We start from the raw sequence: 23332 nt of genomic DNA, 5'->3' as shown, positions 1-23332 counted from the left end.
TGCACTACATGGATTTGATCGACTTGCTTAACACAAACTGTTTCACACAAAATATGTGCTGCTGAAAGGATTAACGTTCCGTTAGTCATTAAATAAAGGGCCGCACGGAATCCAACCACTATGTCAGCTACCCCTCCCACAACCCAGCGTTATTAACTCACAATGGGCAACGTTATTTGCCCCACTTTACACATCTAGGCCTCCATAGTATACGTGATATATATTATCGCTTTTCGAATCAGATATTATCAAAATTAAGATCCTGTATATGATATATGTCTGATAAAGGCATTGTTGCAGTGTCGAAACTATAAAACGATTAGCAGATATATAGTTTTAATCCCCTGTTCAGAGTTTATTAGTTTATTTTCTAAGAAGTCACAAGATTACCAATTAGTTTTTTCATGAAATCGTTATGTCACATGAACAGAGTTCGAAATGATTCAGATAGAGTAGAAGAACGATTTCATAATAATTGCTAAATATATATTGAATTATGCTGTAGAATGAGATACATTGTTTCCTTGAAGATTATCAAGGTTATATATTTATAAAATTAACTGCTAAGCTAGTAGGTTTGTCATCTAATAATAGAAGAGAAGAGAGAAAAACAAGTACAAGGCTTACAGAATACATCAATGTCAAGCAGGGTTGCCACCTGAATCAGTAATGGAATCCCGAGTTTTAAGAAAATTTTCAGCGTCTGGTATTGTCTAAAAGGGACTATTATATGGCAGTACTCCAAATTATCCTAAACACTTACAAAATATGCGACAGAAATTCTTAGTGACAGCCGAAGTTCGAGATATCAATATAGTTGTTTTGATCTGGGCGCCCCTGCCGGAAGGGAGCAGAGGCCACGGCCATTCTCCTTAATGTATCATTGGGCCGGGAGGAGGCCCAAATGCTTCAACGTAAAAGAGAGAAGGCCCCTATTGCATGAAGAATCCTACCGGAGGGGGGAGGGGGAGTGACTAAACAGCGACTGCAGAAAGGTGCCCATCCCAGGAATAACGGTTTCCAATGCCAGTGGAAGGGAGGGAACTGTGCAGGAAAAGAAGCTAATCTCAAACCCGAAATGGTGGCCTGATATCTACCATTGGACCCGGTATGAGACACGATAGTATCTCGACGTGTTCGCTGTACCTCTACATGGAAAGCGGTTGTCACTGAACGATAGAGGTAGGCACGTCCGGGAATGATCAATTCCCCTTAGGTTCACCTGGTCTACCGGAATTGGTTGGGTTCCGCCGGGTTGTGGTCAAACCATGGGATTCGGTAGTGAGTTCATGCACTTGCGGGATGTGAGCTGGCCTTACAACGCTCGAGTGCCATACCTGCAGAGCATGGAAGGACCTGACTCGCTAGCAGGACCGATTCCACCAATAGGATAAACCGGTAGGTTTAGGACTTTGATCCGGCCACGCAGTGGACGTCCCATTCCCTGAGCAATCGGAGTTACTCGCTCTAAGCGAACACCAAGGTTGGGGAATAAACCTAGATGGTGTATTTAGTGCACGAGGACGTAACAGTCTAATGATCAAGGAAATATAGGTCGGGTGGTTTAACGGTACCGGCCCATAGGTTGTAGCTCGTCGTGGGTGGCGAGTGAATACATGGTGGTAAACCACTTCATCTTTAATAGTTTTATCGCTAAAAGTTTTAGTGTTGCCTGTAGCAAAATCACTGCCAATGATATTTTTTGACCGGTGACATCTGCTTAACTAACTGTCAACAAGCTGATGTTGCGAGTTTTCTGTTTGGGGTGTTCTTAAAAGTTTTATTGCCATTTCCATCATTCATGAACATGAATATATATAATTTTGACATCTACAAATTTGGGTATGAGGAACCAGCATTGTGTACACGTTCGATATGTGTGTCCCGCTTCAGAATTTTCAGAAGGTAGCAATCCTAATGTCAAGCTAGCCCTTCGTTTGTGTAATTTGTAATTTTTCTACTCTGAAAAATATATTCCGTTTAAACAATGTGAGGATATGAAATATATAAAAGTATACATATTACTTATCGTTAATCATTCCTTCCTTACTTACAGATCTTTGTGCATGGAAGGCATGTATGTATGGGATATTTAAGAGACAATATTAGAACTCAAAAAGTATTTGATGATGATTATTGGTTGGTTACAGAAGATTTAGGCAGCCTTTATTCCCGACGATACTTACTAATAGAAGGGAGAAGAAAGGTAATATTTTCCTAGCAAAAATCTTTATTTAGTCAATAAGAAATTTGAGCTTTAAAATATGATCACGTCACTAATTTATTAAAACATTATTTTGAAACCTTGGGAAGAACAACAGATAATATAATTATAATAAGAGAGAGAAAGAATCATTTTGTGTCAGACAATCTGCATCTACGGATAAAAATATAACTTTCAAAGGATCTGTTGAAGTTTCTTTTTTGTCTGTTATGAAGAAAGTAACACTAATTCTTTTTTTCCAGAAAATTACAATTTGTAATGAGAAGATTACACCAAAATCAATTATGCTTTGTTTATGCACTGCTCTTTTCCCATTGACTCAAACGAGAAAATATATTTAAAATGTTTCTAGAAGAATGATAACTTAATTTGCTTCTAAACTTAATTTGTTCCTAGTTTCATTGTTTAATAATTTGTTCTTTATTAGTTTGTCTGAAGAATGATGTGCTTTTGGGAGCACATTGTCTTCGGCAACGGAAAAATCCCCTCAATCGGAAACTTTAACCTAACATCATAAATTGATTTCTTTTCTGAATTTCTTCTGCTCCATCATTTTTGAAGTATTATATATATATATATATATATATATATATATATATATATATATATATAAAGATTGATAAGGACTCATCTAATAAATTTAAAATTTTACAGAATAGGATTTTGTTTTAGTTTTCGTGTCATATTTTAAGATTATATTCTTTAATGTAGGTTGTTTGTGGTCTTCACATACTCATCTGTAAAACATGACACGAAAACTAAAAGAAAATACAGAAATAGAAAAAGACCTCTCCTGTAAAATTTCGAATTTATTACATACGTCTTTATTCCAATCAACTTTTAACATATAAATGGACATTCTAGAAGCATGAAAGAGGAGGTGCCCTAGTAATGGAAAAGTAAGAGAAGTGAATAATCAGAAATTTTAAAAATTAAATGATCTCTTTGCAAAATGTATACAATATTCACTGTAAACTTAGCTAGAACCTTCATTTCATTATACTGATAATAGTTACATTGCACAGGTGAATATTATTTACAATGCACTCTTACAATATTGTTGACTATTCTTTCAAACATACATGAGATTGTTGGTTAATACGGTTCAGAATTTAAGGCAAAATATCTTGTTAAACTTTATAGAATATTCTAATCGATATTAGAATATTCTAATCGATAATTTATCATAATTAAACTAATTGTAAAATTTACAGGAATTTTTGCTAACACTTCATGGTGAATATGTTCCATATACTTACATTGAAAATTTAGTAAAAGCTGAACTATTCTGTGTGAGTAATGCTGTGTTAATAGGAGAAGGGAGGAAATATGTGACGATTTTGTTAACACTTAAGGTAATTCCTTTCTTCTCTTTAATGTTATACCGCATAAATTTAGTATTAACTTTGTTACAGTTTTTTTTTTTTTTTTTTTTTTTTTTTTATCTACACATTAGAAAGTGTCACACACATACACGAAATAACTTTGAATATCTTTAAATGCAACCAACCTTTAAATGTAACAATAAAGGCAAACATGGGTGTTATAAGATTCAATAAATTTCAGAATGATTGAAAGTTTATTATTATTATTATTATTATTATTAATTCTCTGCTATTATTGGCAGGTCACTACACCACAGTTTTCAACTGACCTTTTTGTCATCATGTATGATTGTTATGCCTTCCATCAACTGTAGTTTCCTTAACCTCTTCCATCTTTTTATTGCTACTACACTTCTAGCATGTTCCTCATGATATAGTTCCTTCTCAGCCAATGTCCCAACCAGTTTCTCTTCCGTTTTCTAATTACACCTAAAATTGTTCTTTTCTCTCCCACTGTTCCCAAGACTTCCTCATTCGTTTTCCGTTCGACCCGGCTAATTCTCTCCATTCTTTTTCACATCCACATTTTGATTGTTTCTAGTCTTTTTTTTACTGCTGTAGCGCAGTGTTCATGCTTCTGTCCCATATAGTACAATAGTCCACATGAAGCATTTTAGGGTCTTTTAGTCAACTCTAGACAAGAATCCATAAAATGTACTTTTCTTTTTCCTTTTTTATTTATTTATTTATTTATTATTATTATTATTATTATTATTATTATTTTTTTTTTTTGCCATTTCTATCGTTAGTTTTATTTCTCGTTCACACTTCATGTCATTACTAATACTTAAATATCGAAAACTAATCGCCTGTCGAGTCGTATTTTCTCTCTTTCTACTTCTATATTTGACACCGACTGCTTCATTTAAATCACTACGATTTTTGTCTTTCTAACATTTATTTTCATCCCATATTCTTCACAGACCTTACTTAAGTTTCCTAACATCTTATTGATTTTCTTTTCAGACTCCGCAAAAGCGCCATATCATCTGCAAACCGTATACACCGAATCGTCCTAGCCCCAACCAAAATACCGTCTTCATTATATTGGTTCTCCTACACTTATCTCCTCTAAATAGATATCAAATAACGTCGGCGAGAGACAACATACCTGTGGAACTGTCCTTCTAATTGCACTCTCCTCTGTTATTTCTTTCCCTATTCTAACACATACTTATTGGTTCATAATCTTTTTAAGTCTTCGATCTTTCCATTTCAGCTCAACCTTCTTTAGAAATGTCATCTACAGTTCCCAGTTCATCCGGTTAAAAGCCTTTTCTAGATCAGTAAATACAACAGACACATCCTTCCCTCGTTCTATAAATGTTTCACTGATTATCTTTAAGTAGGCAATTGAATTTCTTGTGCCGTTACCTTTCCTAAACGCCAACTTTTCCTCAACTTCTTCATTCGTTCCACCATACAACCTTCTGGTCAGTATTCGAAGCATAATTTTTGTTGCATGCGATATGAAACTAATAGCTCTGTGGTCATCACATCTCCCTGGATTCGATTTATTAGCCAACGGTATTGTAGTTGTCTTTGGAACATCTTTTGACCATGTTCCTGTTTCATATATTTCATTGCAGAGTCGAAACAATTCTTTCTTGCCCTTGTCTCCCATATTCTTAATAAATTTGATTGGCATATTATCTACCCTTGTCGCTTTTCCATTTTTAATCTCGGATAAAGCTTTTTCAAACTTGTTCCGAAGAATATTAAACCCATTATAGTCCTCGCATACTTCATATTCTACTTCAACATCTAGGCCACATAGTCTGTTCATACCTTCATACAAATCTTCAACATATTCTTTTCATCTTCTTGAGACTTCACTCCTCTCGCTGACTACCTTTCCATTCTTATTTTCTACTGCCAACATAATACCCCTAACTTGGAGAAACATGGTAAGGTTTTGTGATTCAAAACTCAATACTTTCAATTAGAAAGTGAGACCATTAACCTCTTCTCCTCTGCTCTTCCAAAAGTTAACAAGTTTAAAAATTTAACGATAATGATAATGATAATAAATATGGAAAAATTGGAAGGAAGTACTGAATTTTACTGAATTCCATTTTCTCGGTTGTCGTTATGAAAATTTTGTTTTATAAATTGGGGAAAAATAATGTTTTAAAGAAAACTCCTTCTAACAGGACTAATTTTGTATCAATTATTTTCACCAATCATGATTACATATTGAGACCTCGAATGGGATTACCAAAGACTGTTATGCTTTAATGTAAATGTCAAGATATGTCAATTGCCAATAAATTGAAGCACGTTTCCTCCATGTTTACAATGTATTTTTAGGGTGTAACTACATTGTCAATAATCTCACTCACTTATCTCGTAGATCCGAATAAAATGCATTTGTCTAGAAGGTTATGTAGGCATAACGAGAAGGAATTTGAAGGTCCATGTCAAAGAACATCTTAGAAATGTTAAAATAGAACATCCGGTTTCAGGTCTTTCGAAACATTTAAAAATAAACAGAACATTATGCTGTAGACTCAAGATTTTTATTTGATCTTTTCTGTTCTTGCATGCTGAATCCATTCCTTTATATTTCTTTAATGTATTTATTTCCACTACTCCTTAAAAAAGAATCCTCCGTGAACAAGGCTACCGGGCAGAGCCAAAAGTTTGAAAGTTCAAGGAATTTTCAGGAAACACAATTTGAAGTAAGTGTTAAAATATTAGCATATTGGCACTGAGCATCTTATATATTGGCACTGAGCATCTTATAAGCAACATAACGTCTTATTTATTCTCAAACATTCAGTGAACTTCAAGACATAAATATTGAAAGTTTGCTTCTTACAAACTGAGTCAATAATCAGAGGATAATCCAAGTATTTTTTGATTATATTGTTTCATTCATTCGCAAGTGCAGTTCATTTTACCCTCAGGAGGATACTTTAAATAATACATTGTGATTAGCGCTCCTTTAAATCATCATAAAGACATACATTCTACAAGTGACTGAACGTGAAAGTTCCCTCTCTGTCTCCTGCAAATTTCTCGCCCTAACTGAAATGACTGCCTTCTTCGTGTTTCGTTATACGTAATTGGCTCGGGGGAAGATAAAGGTAAGCGAATTCCAAGTAAATTGGAAAATAAAGTTTAACATTCCCATGGAATGCAATGACACACACCAAACAAGCTTTCCCTGTCGAACTTTAATTACTTACATATTATTCCGAGATGCAATCCCTACCCATTCCACTTAATAACTCAATTTCGCCAGAAGTACCGCTTACCGCTATCTTCTCCCGAGCCGGTCATATATGAAATTATAGATACAATTTTATGATTTAAATGATGTGATTATTTAAAAAATAAACGAAAATCAGAGGCGGATATAATTAACAGAAAATAAATATAATAAGTAAGTTTATATTATATCACATAGCCCTACAAAATTACTGTAAGCAAATATCGATTAAAATTATTTACCAAAATAATTTTTCATCATTTAATTTAATAGAAATTCGTCAGTCTTTAATGAGGTTTTCAGTAAGGGTACTACGTGTTAACATTACTTCAGAATAATTCTATGAATTTCACGTACATTTCATGTATTATTAATTTTTTTTCACTCCAGAAATAAAAAAAAAAAAAAAAAAAAAAAAATCATATATGACAAATTTCATGTAATTTTCTTCTTTACCTAAGCATCCAGTGTCGAAATGGACGGGCCTTTTAAATTTTTGTTTGTCTTAATTTTATAAATCTGTAAATTTTACAAATTTAATCCAGGTAAACCTTAAAAATCTTTAAATATAATCTTCCCACATCAATAGGTCGTGTTAGGTGAAACAATTGTTAAGAAATAAATTAATCGCAAATCCGGAACAGTATATTTTAATAACTATATGAAACAACTGAAACATATACAAGTAATGGAAAATGATTATCCAGATCATCGGATATAGATAGTCGGAAAGATACACATATTAACTTTCATTTCAGCTTTGTTATAAGCTTTCGAAATGAAGTAGTAGACCAAGTATGTAAAAGTGCAACATCTGTGGACATAAATACCAATATCAAGATTCCTTTCTATAATTTCAAATCCTCATTAGAACTAAAAGAAAGAACTGATCATCCAATGTAAAAAGAAAATTAGAAACGGACCAAGAATCTATTACTAGAATATCACCCATATAGAGGAAGAAGATACCTGGGATCTATTAAAAACTTGGCCACGTTCGAAAATAGTCTTATTTCATCGTATACTCCTCACAAACTATTTGTTATACGGAAAAGAGACTCTGATGCGGACAAGAAATAGGTACTATTAACCATTTAATTTTCCAATGTGAGTTGCTAAAGCAAACAAGAAATATTCTTATAAATCATCTTAATTTTTTCATACTTCACTTATTTCAATTAGCATGATTGTGGCTACGAAAAATTAGAACCTTATCAAGTTACTTTTACAATTTATTCAGGAATATAACTTAATTCTTTAAAAGAAATCAACAACTAAATAAATAAACAAATAAACAAATAAATAAATAAATAAGATATACACATATAGATCTATTAGCGAGTTAATGCAACTAATAATATAGTGATTAACAAACTACCTTAAATCAAATAAAAGGATGATTAGGAATTATCTATTAGAACTAGCTAACAAAATATTCATTTTGTATACACATTCTTATGTAATTTTTTTGTAACACTTATGGAGCAGCTACAATGATGGTACTACAATACATATATATCTCAGTGATTCCAACTGCAATATTGGAAAAGAAACCGTAATGAACTATTACATACCCTAAAGTTTTTACTAAAATAGGAAGAAGGTTCCAGGAACTAAACGTTCGAAGCCTGTGAAGACGGCGTTCAAGGAGGCCGAAAAGAAAGGACGTTAAAGCTTTGGAAAAGTAAAAAAGTTGATAATTGGTAATTTGATTTTTTCAACCTTCATTATTACTGCTCTGAAATGAAATGTTAAGTGCATATTTAATTTTACTACACTTTTAATATATATCTACACTATCTTGCAGACTAAATTTGATCGTGAAACAAATGAGCCCTCTAATGAACTTCATCCAAGTGTAAAAGCTTGGTGCAGGGAACAAGGAAGCTTAGCAAGGACAGTTTACGACGTGGTCTTTGGTCCAGACCCAATGGTAAGTAGGACAATAGAACAGTGTTCAATAGTTCAGAAAGAAACGAAGAATTAGCGCATAAAAAATTTAAAGTCTAATTGTTTCTATTTATTCATTTTTACTTTTAAATTCTATCTGATTTTGTGGGTGTTATTGACTATATTAAATCACACTAGACAAGTAAACAAGAGTCAGAAGAAGTATGCAAAATACTTAAATCTCTAGCTCTTCTGTCAAAGCAAAAAAATAAAATTTAAGTTATTGCAAAAAATAAATTTTGATTAACTTATGAATAATTTAACTTTATTTAATCCTGATCCTGACGTATGAGCAATATATTTATTCCATTATGAAATGTTGCTAAGTATATGTTCGTAATGAAATTAATCAAAATTCCAGGAATGGATTTCGTGTTTAAAAATCAGTTATTTCATCTATTTGTCGCATATAATGTTACATAGTTTATCGTTTAAGAGCTAATGTGATTATAAATATATTATTATCAGCATATTATGCAAATTTCGAAATCATTCTTTAGACTCATTGGAAAATATATGGGTTTCTAACTTAAACTAAGCTTATTTGTATTACTATAAAAATCTAGAATGAACTACCTGCACATTATAAAATATTTTCACAGTTACATGTATTTTACATTAGCTGTTTCCACCATAGGAAACTAAAGAATATTTGAATCACCAGCAAGATCTGATAATTCCCTACACAATTTATTTTGCCAATTAAGTAACTTAAAATGCGTAGAACGACGTGACTACAAGTTCTTAAACCCAAAATGAATATGGTCTTTAACATAAAGCAAACTGTGAACAGATTGGTCCATTCATTCTGATGTTTTTGAGCAAAGAATTATAGGATTCATGAACCTTGCTGGGAAATATACATACAAAACATTTGCAATTTGTTTCATTCACAAAGCACTTGATAAGCAATAGCTAAACTCTAGTGCTTCTAAAGTAATCATGGCTCTAGAAAGGAACGTATTACGTAGGTTCTGTACTAAAATACACAGTATAAGAATAAATCTCAACATTCACATTACAATAAAAGAAAACTGTAACATGTTCCTCACAAGATTTTAAACATAATTCTATTTTAATATTGTTGTTCATTCTAGCTTTGGAACAAATTATAACTTAAATAAAAATGACCTGATGAAAGTAAACTCTTATTATTATTAATGTGTATTACAGTTTTGGAAATACGTTATTACCTTCTTTAGACTTTATATGGCATATGAAAATATTGGAGAAAATTTTATATACATACAGATTGAATCTGTATAACGATTTTTAAAATTGATTCCTCCTGTCGTAAGGTGGTCGAGATCAGCTGAAGTTGCACTTTATCATTGTAACACGGCAGATTTTGGCTTTACAGGTTTCATTACCACAGCAAATAAGTCGTCGTGATATGGTTTATCGTAATATATAGGGTGGGCCATTTATCTTAATACGTCCTTATAAATTTTAAACTGACGGACAAAAAACACTGAAATTTCGTACTATGTAAACACCGGCAAGAAGACATTGTTTGACATGCTCTGCAACATCACGAGGTTATCAGTGTTGCCAGCTTAACATAAAGTTGTATTCTTTCAAATGACACTACAATAATTCTTTCAAAATATTACGTTTATAATCTACATGTAAAACGGAAATTTACAATACCACATTCAGTGTTGCAAACTTAGGATGCTACAGTATCACAAACATTGAAAAACAACCAAATGTTGGAGGATTTTACAGAAGTAATATCGCATGTGAGACGGACGGAATAATGTACATCCAAAGTACCTTAATGTCAAATACTAGGTATCATATGACGCGTTTAAAACAAGTAGAAGCAAAGTCAGAAGAAATTGAAAATTTGACTTTTTCTCAAAAGGAATTTATTTTGAAAAAGTATTTAGATAAATACCACAACAAATTATATACATAGTTTATGCATTATGATCTTCACAGCTATTGAAAACCATCTATGCAACTGGATGAGATACTTATCTAAGCAGGTTTTCTAAATAAAGGCTTTTGAAAAAAGTCGAAGTTTCAATCCCTTATAACTTCGTTCGTATTCATTCAAAACTCTGTCATATCATGATCATAGTGTTGTACACTAAAGTACTTTGGATGTGCATCACCTCATGTGTCTCATTTGCGTTATTACTGCCGTAGAGGACACAAAATTTGGATGTTTATGATGCTATAGCGTCCTTAGTTTGCATACTGAATAACAAATGTAACATTATAAGTTTTCGTTTAACTTGTTACTTTAATATGTAACAACCTGACCCATTTGAAAAAATACAATTTTATGTCGAGTGGGTAACACTGTTGATCTTGTGATATCAAACCATGTCCCCCGGCGACATTTGCATAGTATGAAATTTAAGCTTTTTTGTCCATTAATTTAAAAGTTACAAGGAAGTATCAAGACAAATGGTCCGCCCTGTATATACCGCGTATGTCAAAAGTCCAGGACTGTAGGCTGTCTCCGTTATGTGTAAGAATAGACAATGGAAAATGGAGAGTTGTTGGAAATATGTGATTTTCAACCTAAAATAGTGTATTTTGTCAATTATAAAAGTTGTTTGGTCTCCACACTGGTAAGGTGCCCAATGTTAAATGAAGAAGCAACGTTTCCAGTTCAGCAGTCTGTGTTCGAACGGAACGTAAGGGCATATAAATTAAACGAGGAATGTGTACATTATTCTATGGAGGAATGTAGAGCACCTTGATTCCGTTTCCCATCAATGCTGCATTTTTAGTAAGTACGGATCCAAGGACATATCGTCATATATATTATTTTATATATCTATGAATTCCCAGTATAATGTTTATGTCTATACACCCTATATCTGTTATACTATCAATATATCGATGATTTGTATGAAGGACCGAACCATATGAGCTCCCGCCGGGAATTAAACCCGGGTCTCCCACACCAGAAGCTATTTATTGTTGCCTCAGAGGCAAACTGAGTTTTTCACTTTGCCGAAACTGAACATAGGGTAGATGGATACTGGTAAGTATAAGATTATTATGAGATAATACAGTGTAAGTTCAATAAATTATGTCTTTCATTACGGATACTAGCTGAACCTGCACAGCGCATTATTCGCATATGAGAAGAAATATCCTTCTCATTCCTTACAACATATGTACATGTCCCTTTACAGACACAAGTAAAAGACGTCTTGATAAAAAAAAAAAAAAAAAAAAAAAAAAAAAAAAAAAAAAAAAAAAAAAAACGGCAAGGGGTATCATAAAGGGGAGGTTTTTTCGATTATTTTTTCTCAATATCTCGCACCGCTTGAAAGATTTGAGCCTACTTCCGATTGGAGTTTCTAATTCATGCATAACCAGTGTTTTCTTTCTTCTTGCATGCAGTATGTAATAAACAAATACATTACATATACAATTATTTATAATGTCAGTTATATATGGTGTTCATTGGGCAAAATACTCAAAAAAATAAAGCTTTATCTTAGACTCGAGAAATGGTTATCCTTCCTTTTTCATTATTATTTGGCCATGAAACGAACGCCTGAGACATATACAACCCCCATATACAACAATGTGGCGTTGGAATGTATAACGGATAGAATATGATGCTTTAGTTTTTTTTTTTTTTAATTTCAACGCTTCCAGTATACCCTAAAGAATGTAATAAGAAATAATGGCCATGTTTTTTAAATATTCAATTAGAACTGGACAATCTACGCAAAATATCCAATCGATCAGTGAAAACGTCATCTTTCTAGAGCCTGTAGTTTCCGAGATCTCATTGTCGAAAGGATTGACCACAAACATATAAATGTCCTCAACATATAGAACTCGGAAGATGGAAGCACAATTCACATGCATGAAAAAGATGTAGTTAACTAATTTAGACTATTTAAAGTACAAATACTTAAAATGTTTGTCTTTGTTAAACGTGATATCACACATAACCGTAAATGAAAGATTTGAATGCTAAAGTTATAGGTTGGAGCTCAGGCGCTTTTAATTGCTACTGTAGCATTTTAATAGATAGATAGAAAAGGGTTAATGGCAAAATAGGAAATCGACAAGAAGAAGATAATGTGTTTTTTAAAAAAAGATGATTAAAAACTATGTAAATGATCGTTATGGTGTGATGCGCCTTTACGTACAATGTGTTATAAATTTTTAGTCAATCTAAATAAAGTTTCTTTGAGATTTTTATATATTTGCCGATATTTAAAATAACATTTTAGGAAGGTGTTACAATTATTTAATTACTTGAAAACGAAGTCTGCAGACACTAGGATAAAAGCAGAGATAAAGTATAGGATGCGCTCCTTCGCTTGGTAGAATATCTTTGAACTAACCTCATTAAGGATATACGCTGGACGAAGCATCTATTTGTACTAGAACAATGCAAAGAATATGAGAATGAAAGTTGGCGCAATTTTAATAGTTTCATAAAGATTTATATTAGAAACTGCTACTGCTTTTCCCTTACGCACATATAGTACGCATTTTTACTACGTTTTCGCTATTGATTCATCAGATAAACTGACTACATTATAGTCATATATAAAGTCATATTTACATTTTAAAATTGCGTAAGTTGTTCAGACTGGTGGCCGTTGTGACCAGCACCATCCGACAAACTACTACTTGAGCAACGATACACGAAGTTCTCACTGGAATTCTTGCTGGGAAGTTAGTATTCGCTTTTTTTGATATTAATATATTTTTGGTATTAATATTTTAATACAGATTTCTTTCTTTAAATGGGTATACATTTTTAGTACGTCTTATATACTTTTTCATACGTAAGTTTCTTATATATATATAATGAAATTTAAAATTCCATTTGACTGTTTACCTTTAATTTTAATTAGGTACGTATAAAATGATATTGAAACTAAATTTGCAAGAAAGAAAATAAAAGTTCTTGGGAGTAGTTTTATTGCAAATTACACATGTATCTTTTTAAAACCTTACATTTTCTTTTTCTTTTCAGGTACTAAGAGCAGTCAAAGAAGGGTTACATCAAGTAAATTTACACGCTATGTCCAGTACTCAACTTATACGGAAATTCGCCATTCTTCCAAGAGAGTTATCAGCAAGATATGGAGAATTGGGTAAGAATTTCATAGTGCCAAATGCTTTATCCAGTCCACGTTAAAAATTGTCCTACCCTTGACACAAACGTGTAATTGTATTGATAACTACAATAGAGAATGAGTGTTGGGCTCTAGAAAGTTTCGAAATATTCCAGGAAAATCTTGTCATAGAAATGTAGACAAAACGAGAGGTTTTCGATGTGTAAGTCAGGTTTAAATTTAAGTAAGTTTAATGTTGTACAGAAAAAACAGAGTAGAATCTTCTTCAACGACAAGGAAAACTATCAAAATGACTCTGATAATACACCACTTGTGCTACATGTTTGTTGTATTGCAATATCTTATGTTTGCATTTTTAATAAACTTTCCAGTTATTGTTGAAGAAGGTCAGGGACAGACCAAGGCAAAATTTTCACCCGGGCAAAGTGACTTTTTTGCGTCCCCCTCCCTAGTCCTAGCCTATATTTTACATTTTATTACAGTGATTTTGATATATTAAACCCAATTTTTAAAAGAAAAATTAATATTCAAATACATGGTATATTTAATACTTAAAAATATACATATGATATCAATTACATTATTATTATTATTATTATTATTTATTTATTTATCGATATGTATAAACAAAACAATATCGAACAGCATTTATTGAATAGGCTACTACTTATAGTGACATGTTTACTGCTGTATTGTAAATTGTTTTGTTATATCAATAACATCAGGAGTCATTCTAACATATATCCAACTATGTAACAATCTAATCTAATAACGTGAAATACCAATAAATACATTTCACGTATGTTGAACGTGTTTTACGCACAGCAATATAGATAACCCTTTTTATGTAGGTCCTAGTAGTTGAAGTCCATAGCATTCATAAAAGCAAATCTCATGAATTTGTACAAAAACTGAACACTCTTACAAGACTAAAGTTTAATAACAGGTTTTATCAAGTAACATTAGAAATCCTCTAACTTTCGTAAGTTTGGAAAGTATGTAAACCATATCAAAGTCAATTTAGGGAACTTTATGAGAAACCGTCCATATCTTTTCCTTCCATAAAAACAGTACCTTAAAATCTAGAATAATTTATATAAATTGTTTTCCTAATTTTGTAACCTTTGGCTTCAAACGTGATAATTAGGATTAATAGCATAACAAAAATTAATAAAAATAAAAAGTTAAATTTCACTTACTGAAAATTAGCAACAAATTAAACAGTTTTAAATACATTGTTTTCAGCACCTTCACAACAATTACAATATAACCTTCCGAGCTTCTTTGTCTGCAAAATCTCTGACAATGACATCTATGTCAATGTTTTGAAGAATGTCGAACTCAATCAGCATCATAGCGAGTCCCATGAGGCGCTCCTGGCACATGGTAGATCTCAAATAACTTTTAGGAAGCTTTTAGCATTTTCATCTGGTAGTAGGGAAAATAAAACCAACAGTTTCTGTTGAAGTTGGAAACCCTCAATATCTTTATCTGTTAAAGCCAGCTGAACGTCAGCACATATCTTCATCAGGGAGTCCTTGTCTTCATTTCTGATCCTGTATAAAAACCCAAATAGGTCATGATGGTGGTTTAGATGAGAAGACCGTTCTTCTAGTGAGCTTATGGCTTGATCCAAAACATGCAAATAGAAGCTACTTTTGAAAGAAATTTTGGGATCCGCAATGCGCTCATCACGGGCCTCACATTCAAATTGACGTTTGGTTTTCCGTGGTCATAATTGTAACTCAAGCTATAAACAATACGAAGTCTCCCTCCACTATTTCTTTTACATGCCATGTCTCTATTTGTTGATACAGCCCCTCCCCCCTAGTACTATGAAACTCTCTTCTTCCATGGTGGTGATGATGTAATTGACGCTACTTTACAAGAATATAAACCAAAAGTCAGTAGAAAACACGTTATAAAATTTACTTTTTGAGGCTCGTTTTGGCGCCTCCCTGACTGTGGCGTTCCGGCCAGTTGTCCGGCCCCAGGTCCGCCCCTGAAGAAGGTTCTATGCCCTTTTCCTAGCAAATTATTTTATTTCAACTTAAACTTAGCCATACTCTCCGATTCGTCTCCTTTCGTGTCTAGATTTTTTCCTATATACAAACATATTTTAAAAGCCGATTTTTGACCCCCTCCCCTTTTAGTGTAATGTTCCAGTAACTTTTTACATTACAATACTCATCTTCTACTGTAGCTGTCAATACCATAGGCTGTCTCAACCAAATAGCAGGAGACACTTGAACATTGGAACTAGATAAACTGTTTCTGTGCAGTGTTCCTTCTTCAATTGAGACTTTGTACTGAGACGATAGAACGAACAAATAATAAAACAAATCAACTAGAGAAAGAAGGAAATCGTCGAATGACCATTTATATACAGTATATCACCAGATTTTAATTATGACTATATGTACAGCGTGGACCATTATCTTGAAACATCCTTGTAACTTTCAAAATAATAAATAAATAAAGCGCTGTAATTTCGTACCATCAGGGTGTCTACTAAATGTTTATTTTCAAATTCCAGGTTTTATCAAGGTTTTCAAGGTTTATTTTTCCTTTTTTCCAGGTCTATTCAGTAGAGTGACATTTATTGTAACACGTATAAGTTAATGCAATTTTATATAGTTCTTAACAAAAACTGGTTTTAATTATAGAATGCATACGGCAAGTGATAGTTTCTTTAAGTGACAAGATGAAAAGAAAAAAACTGATTGAAATGTAGGTTCTCAAAACATTTTACTCAAGAAAATGTTTAATTAAAATATATCCTACCAGAAGGCCGGTTGAGAAAAATGTGCAGTAGCTTTAAATATCCTAATGTAGGAATACTATACAGGGGTGACAAACTTCGGAAAATGATTCTCGGCACCCAAACAAGAAAAAAAAAAAAAAAAAATCCCCCTTAACTCTTATCCAGGGCGCATAGTTTCCGAGCTAAAAGGTGCCGAAAGTGTGGAACAATGAACTTCCGACGACTATATTTCCAAAATTATCCAAAGTAGAGAGTGCTGCTTAAAATCTCACAAAGGAAATCATATATTCAGAGCAGATAAGATTTCCCTAAAGATATATTAAGCTGCACTCTCTACGTTGGATAGGTTTGGAAATATAGGCCTCGGAAGTTCATTTTTTCACACTTTCGGCACCTTGTAGCTCCAAAACTATGTACTGTGAGGAAAAGTTAGAGGATTTTTTTTTTCTTGTTTCGGGCTGGGGAATCACCTTCCGAAGTGTGTCGGTTTAGTTAAGGTTCACCCTGTATAATAGTAAATTTCCGTCAAAAACATTACTTCAAATAAACTAATATTATAGTAGCAGCACGTGAGTGTTAATAAACAATGAAAAAATGGCGGGAAAATAGCTTACTTACCGCCAAGTTATGGGATAAAATACCACAAAAGTATTTTACTACAAGCACTCCCCTTTAAAGTACTCTTGTGTTATTTTATGATAAGTACTGGTAGGACTTAGCGGTGAGTAAGCTATTTTCCCGCCATTTTTGTCAAACTAGTATTAGTTTAGAAGTAAAAAGAAAATCATCATATATAATACAAATTCTTAACGCAAAGTAGTCCATATTGTTAAACGTTACTGCACATTCTTCTTGGATGGGGACTGGCTATCAGTTATATTTTATTTAAAAATGTATTGTAACATGAAAGTTTAAAGAACTGAAAATGTTATGGAACCACGCACATTATATGAACAAATATAGAAAACAACTTTCACAGTGAACAGTTTTTGACATTTAACTTCTAGAGTTCAACATCCTTTTTAACTTTTTCGCCTGTTTTTCCAATGCATCTACTTTTGCTTCGGCGTCAGTTAGTATTCTTTTCTTCTTTAATTCCAATTCTTTTATTTTCTTCTTAATATCTTTCTTTTCTCGAGCTGCTCTGTCTTCTTTTTCACCGCCGCGGTCTTTCAGATATTCATTTCTTCTGCTTGATGCATTCCTCACATACTCTTTGTGATATTCATATTACGTATGTCACCAGCAACACGCACGGCATCCAACACACTTCTCTGGACAATCAAGCACTCGTCTTGGAGATTTTCAACAATGTACTCTTTGTTAATGGAGAAACTCCTTTCCACTGCTGCGCTGCTATGGAAAAGTACACATATCTTATGCATGAATGTTTTAAACGCTTTGGAGACACCTTCTTTACTTAACAGATCATGGAGAAAAATGTCCAATCTGTCATTTTTGTAACTGAAATTTGACAGTTTTCGTGCTGTGTCTTGGTCTGAACAAAATTTTAAATATTTCCGTTTCACCATATCAGCATTTACAGGCGTTATTTGCCCCTTCTCGATAAATGTCTCCAGGGCGAGTGTGATACGTGATTCACGAAGGGTTTTTTTCGTTGGTCATAGTTTCTGGAGACAAGCAATTTGCGGCTTTTGTTACACTGTATTTTAAAGGACATTTTAGCGTAAGTTTTTTACACAGTTCTTGCAAGAATCTTCTGCATTCTTTCTTAAAGTTCAATATATCAACATCCTTCACTCCTTTAAGCGATGTAACCGCAGAAAATTCAACATCAACTAGATTAAGTGGTTTTAAGATGTCCTTATCAAAAACATCTATTGAGGTCAGTTTTTTTTTTTTTTAAGTTTTAGCTACTTTTAAAACATCATCTTTCACGAAGCGGCTTAACAAACTACGAATCAACGTGTTTAAGTCATTCCATAGAAACGGTAGTAATGGACTGTCTGTCTGGTACTTAGTGAGGAATTCTTCTAGTTCTACAGATACGGACTGAAGGAACCCTAATCTAGCAGGCAACAGTACATCAGAGATGTGGACTTTTACTTTAGAGAAGTTTGATGTTTCAGGAGGTTTTGTTTTCACTGCATCAACATAAACTTTTAAGGCAGGAATCATAGTTATGGCACGGTTGATAACTTTAGAATTCTCCACCCACCTAATAGAACAAAATTTAAGAGGGAAAACTGCTGTCCAAGATGCTGCCATGAAATCTGCTCTTCTTGAAGGGAAGCCCTTGAATAAATAGTACAACGCTCTCAAAAACTCTGTCACATTCCAACCAGCTTTGGTATGCGCAGTCTTAAAAGCCCCATTAACAATATGTAAAGAGCACGTTCCTTTCTCCAAAAGCTGTGGACATTCACCATTTTCTTCACTCAGATAGGCCTTCAAATCACTCAGAAATTTCAAATTAACGTTGGGGCCATCCAGAGAAACCTGAAGTAACTTAGAAAAATTGATACCCTTGTCCTTGAAAATATTTATAAATGCACTTAACAAATCCTGGGCAGTAGCATGTCCGAGGAATACTGATGTTAAATAACGTGTTAAAACTTTATTTTCGTCACTGTGCCAGAAACGAACTACTAAGTCCATTTGATTTTTCTGTCAGATGGTGTTTAGGCTTTCGTCGAACGATACTGCAAAAAATCACAATTTTGTAGTTCACGAAGTAGCGTTGTACTGCTCCACTAAAGTGAACCTGTACAGTTGTCATCATCATTATAAATCTGCACAGTTGTTATGTCAGTACGATTTCATATTTATGTTGATATTTAAGTTTATTTTATTTATTTACTTTCATGTTTTAGTTGTTTCAAGTTTTGTTGTAATATTAATCCAGTTTATAGGAATGAACTTCTAATTTGTTTTCTAGTTATAATAGTGTTTTCAAACATTAGGTGATATGTGTATAAATTCTGCACCTGAATACGAAAAAGAGAAAAGCAAGTTAAAATTTAAATATATACGTATAAAAAAATGGTTTTGTAATGTATAAAGTTTGAGTCTTCTTAGTGAAACGTCAATTTTTAAGTAACTTCGTACATTCTGTGGTTTTCTTATTGGAAGGAGAAATATAATTCCAAAAAAAAAAAAAAAATTATTAAATTCAAGTTAGATGGAAATTTGATGGACTTTGTGAGTACCAAAAATGGAATTATAGCTACGAAGCAAAACCACCGGTAACTTGTATTTTTGTTCATACATATTATATTTAAAGCTATTTGAAGGGGAACATTACAAAATGATGTTTAGCTAAGCAGTTTAATCTTGTCCAGGAGGGGAAGCCTCCTGAATACATAATCTTTCCCCAAAATGAATCTGTACTAAATTTAATGAAATAATAAGACTAACTGGAATTCTCAGTTTTAGGCCTAACAACTAAATCAACAGTTCGTTCGACAAAACATGTTTTCATTCAATATCATATTCAGTATCCCAGGATGATACAGCAATTTAGATAGATATACATAATTCATTACTAATATGATATTACTAATGTATTTTCAAAGCGATGGAACTAAATATAATTGCCGTATTTTAAAATAAGAGAAACAACAGTAAATAACCATATGGAGTCTCATCATCTACAACATGCATAATTAATTGCTATCTAAAAGATAAAATAAAAATACTACGAAATGAATAACAAATAAAGCAACAAGATATTGATGAGTTGTTATGGAATGCTAAGGAAATGGATTATATACAATAAGTAATTAAAGAAGAAATATATGAAGGAGATATATATATATATACATAAGAAGAATAAATAAATAAATAAATAAATAAAAGGTAACTACGCATTTATAAATAAATAAATAAATAAATAAATAAATAGCGATTAAATAATTTGATGAGACAATGTCCATATTATAAGCTAAGACAGCGTCTTTGGTTATGATAATTTTAGTTCCACTGACTATTAAACTTTTGCTTAATAGATTACCAACTGATCTTGCTTACCTGGGACTGTACCAGTATGTTTATCTGTAATTACATTAGATACATATATATATATATATATAATATTTATCTTGTACTTTCTGATATAATTTACTATGATGGCTTGTCTTGTATTTATGTGTCAAATTCTTCTATGTAATACATGTGTCAAATATGATTTCGTGTCATATTTCTTTGTAATGTCTGCTAATACGTTTTATTTTCAGCAATAATTTCGTAATCCATTCTTATTCGTTAATACACGCCTCTGATAAAACTTTTGATACATTTTGTTTACTGACAAGCTGTATTGTCAATTCTGATGAGTCGTACATGACTTCCAAAACTAATATCTCGGTCGTCCACCATCCGATGGACTCAAGATAAACTTCTTTCCGGAGAACAATCCGGTGGCGATCTATGGGCCGTGTTTGATGTTCCTATTTCCAGCAATTGCAAACAGAGGGCGTCGAACAGAAAATCACCGTTGCGCAACAACTGCCACCCCCAGTCTGATGTAATGTCACACGTCTGTCAACGGTAAGGATGTTTTCGGGGCTGCAGACCTGGACATCGGAACCAGCGCTTGCGTGACCGGCATTACGGGCAGTGGGGTAGGACAGCGTCTGTTGGAAATATGGGCCCAATCCAAAAGTGATGACATAACCTATTTTGTCTTTGTATAACTGCATATTTTTAGGGACTTCACACTCAGGAAACATTAAAGGAAACAAATCCGTTGCACTCGCTTGGCTTCTCGCCGATGCATGACTTGTAACTTTGTGTAATGTCCAGATTATTTTTGCTTTCGTCACTTGATCTTTGATAACATAACTCTTTATTACACCACTAGTTTTTGCTAAGCTTTCATTTTTCTCCTGAACGACTGGAGTAGATGATGTGCCAGTCACTGAACTGGAAGACGCTGTAGAATTTTTTGTACAGGAAGGCTCCTTGTTAACATTGCTTGAGAACTTTACGATCGAACATTGTGCATTAACAGCTTTAACAGCTATTTGATGTTTCTTTCCTTTTTCATGAGATTTCAGTGATCCAGCTCCCATATTTGAAATGTCAAAATCGTTGGACCTAATAACCCATTTCCACTGGCCTTTCCACGAGTTCTGGAATTTAGTTTTACTTTTCCCCATTTTATGACTGAAAAATAAAATGTTAATTGCTAGTGTGTAACAGGATTTATTGCAAGACTAGTAAAATGTTAACCTAAATACAAAAAGTGATTCCGTTAAGATGTGGGCAATTTTACTTTTTTTTCCGGTGATACACCTTTCGGCCACCGGGAATGGAGTTCACTGCGACATCCGCGGGCTTGGACTTCTGTTAAAAAGCTTCGGTACAGGAGTATAAGTGGAATGTTGTTTCAGACCTGTCTACTACTCTTGCTACAGAAACATGTAAACCAATGTCTTCACAAAGCAGCAAATAAGCTTGACTCATACTATGCAAATAAGCAGCAACTACAGAGAAAGCTTCTGGCTTGTATGCCAGTATCCCCTCAGTGTAAGACACAAACTTAATAGATCATGAAATTTAACTTTTTCAATTACCTTACTCTCATCATCGGGGACTAATTTAGCTCTTTTTGTTGTCACTGTTATTCACAACGACCATACCAAACAAACAAAATCTCTTCTTGTACCCTCAACATACTTTCCAAAAACATTCATTGCCTGCACTCTGCTCACGTCTGTCTGTCTTTCTCAACTACGTCTCCACTGAATAAGTTATTATTGGCTTTTAACTTATGCTGTAGTATATAACTTTCTTGCATTTTACAAAAATATACTTATTCCATACCAATCCAAAAAACAATATTTTAAAAACAATTTTAAAACTTCCAGGTTCCTCGTCCAATTCCAGGCTATTTCCAGGTTTTCCAGGTCAGTAGACACCCTGACCATGTATATATATATATATATATTCACTTCTAGAGTTGAGGAACCATGGCATTTATTTTTCTCTTGAAAAGAAACGCTCTCAACTCAAGTATCTGTGATAAGTATATGTAAATGCTTTCCTATTACAGCCAAATTCAAAGATCAATGCACTTTAATTCATAATACTAATTTTATGTCTTGTTTCCTTTCTTCAGAAGCGAAAGATACTGCTGGTGATGATAATTTATGCACAAAGATAAACCGTGAAGCAGTTGCTGAAAATTTTTCGATCATAGTAGAGGAGCTTTACAAGAGTATAACTGAAACTGATGCTGATATGACAACTGAATTGGAAGTATTTTGAATGAAAGGAAGAACATGAACAAACATAAATATGATATCGCTCAGTTAATGTATAAATGAATGTTTTCTTAACTATATGTATCGAAAGCAACATAAATATGTTTGTCTAAATTTAAAATATTTTTATTTTTGACCTAAGAGTAATAATATATATCAGAATAATCGTGCATGTTTTAGAACATGATGATAAGATGATTTCAGGTATTCTACACCGAGGGACACTATGGCCACTGAAAATGATTGATCACGAAAAAAAAAGTCCAGCAAATATTCTTTACATACTGGTTAATACTCTATGTACGGTACATGTATAAGTATATACAGTACTTCTACAGTCAGCCACAGAAGTAATTGTAGTCCTTACTGTTATAACTGCATTAGGTCAGATCCAGTACTTTGGCTGGTTTCGCAAACTCTTGAATAGATTAACAAAATTTACATTTCGAGCCGACAACGTCAGTTGGTAACGATGTGGGCACTGAAACATACA

At 33.1% G+C, this 23332-nt stretch overlaps 1 protein-coding gene across 5 annotated transcripts in view; it reads left to right on the top strand.

Annotated features, from left to right (window-relative positions):
• The window catches only part of LOC145678343 (very long-chain-fatty-acid--CoA ligase bubblegum-like), a 140798-nt gene extending 117726 nt beyond the window's left edge, over window positions 1–23072 (top strand). For 2 of the 5 annotated variants that reach the window (XM_081748378.1, XM_081748379.1), the window contains exons 11-15: window positions 2057–2206; window positions 3439–3579; window positions 8631–8756; window positions 13746–13866; window positions 22695–23070. In XM_081748378.1, the coding sequence (XP_081604504.1) occupies window positions 2057–2206; window positions 3439–3579; window positions 8631–8756; window positions 13746–13866; window positions 22695–22843 (687 nt within the window). In that variant the 3' untranslated portion in view covers window positions 22844–23070. Of the gene's footprint in view, window positions 1–2056; window positions 2207–3438; window positions 3580–8630; window positions 8757–13745; window positions 13867–22694 lie in introns of all 5 variants that reach the window. The other 3 variants (XM_081748380.1, XM_081748377.1, XM_081748381.1) reach the window with 3 other exon arrangements.
• Window positions 23073–23332: the final 260 nt, after the last annotated feature.

This window comes from Thermobia domestica, chromosome 2 (genome assembly GCF_964235325.1).
Source record: "Thermobia domestica chromosome 2, izTheDome1.hap1.1, whole genome shotgun sequence".
NCBI lineage: Eukaryota > Metazoa > Arthropoda > Insecta > Zygentoma > Lepismatidae > Thermobia > Thermobia domestica.
Note: the sequence above shows the minus strand (reverse complement) of the source record. Positions and strands in the feature narration are given on the sequence as shown.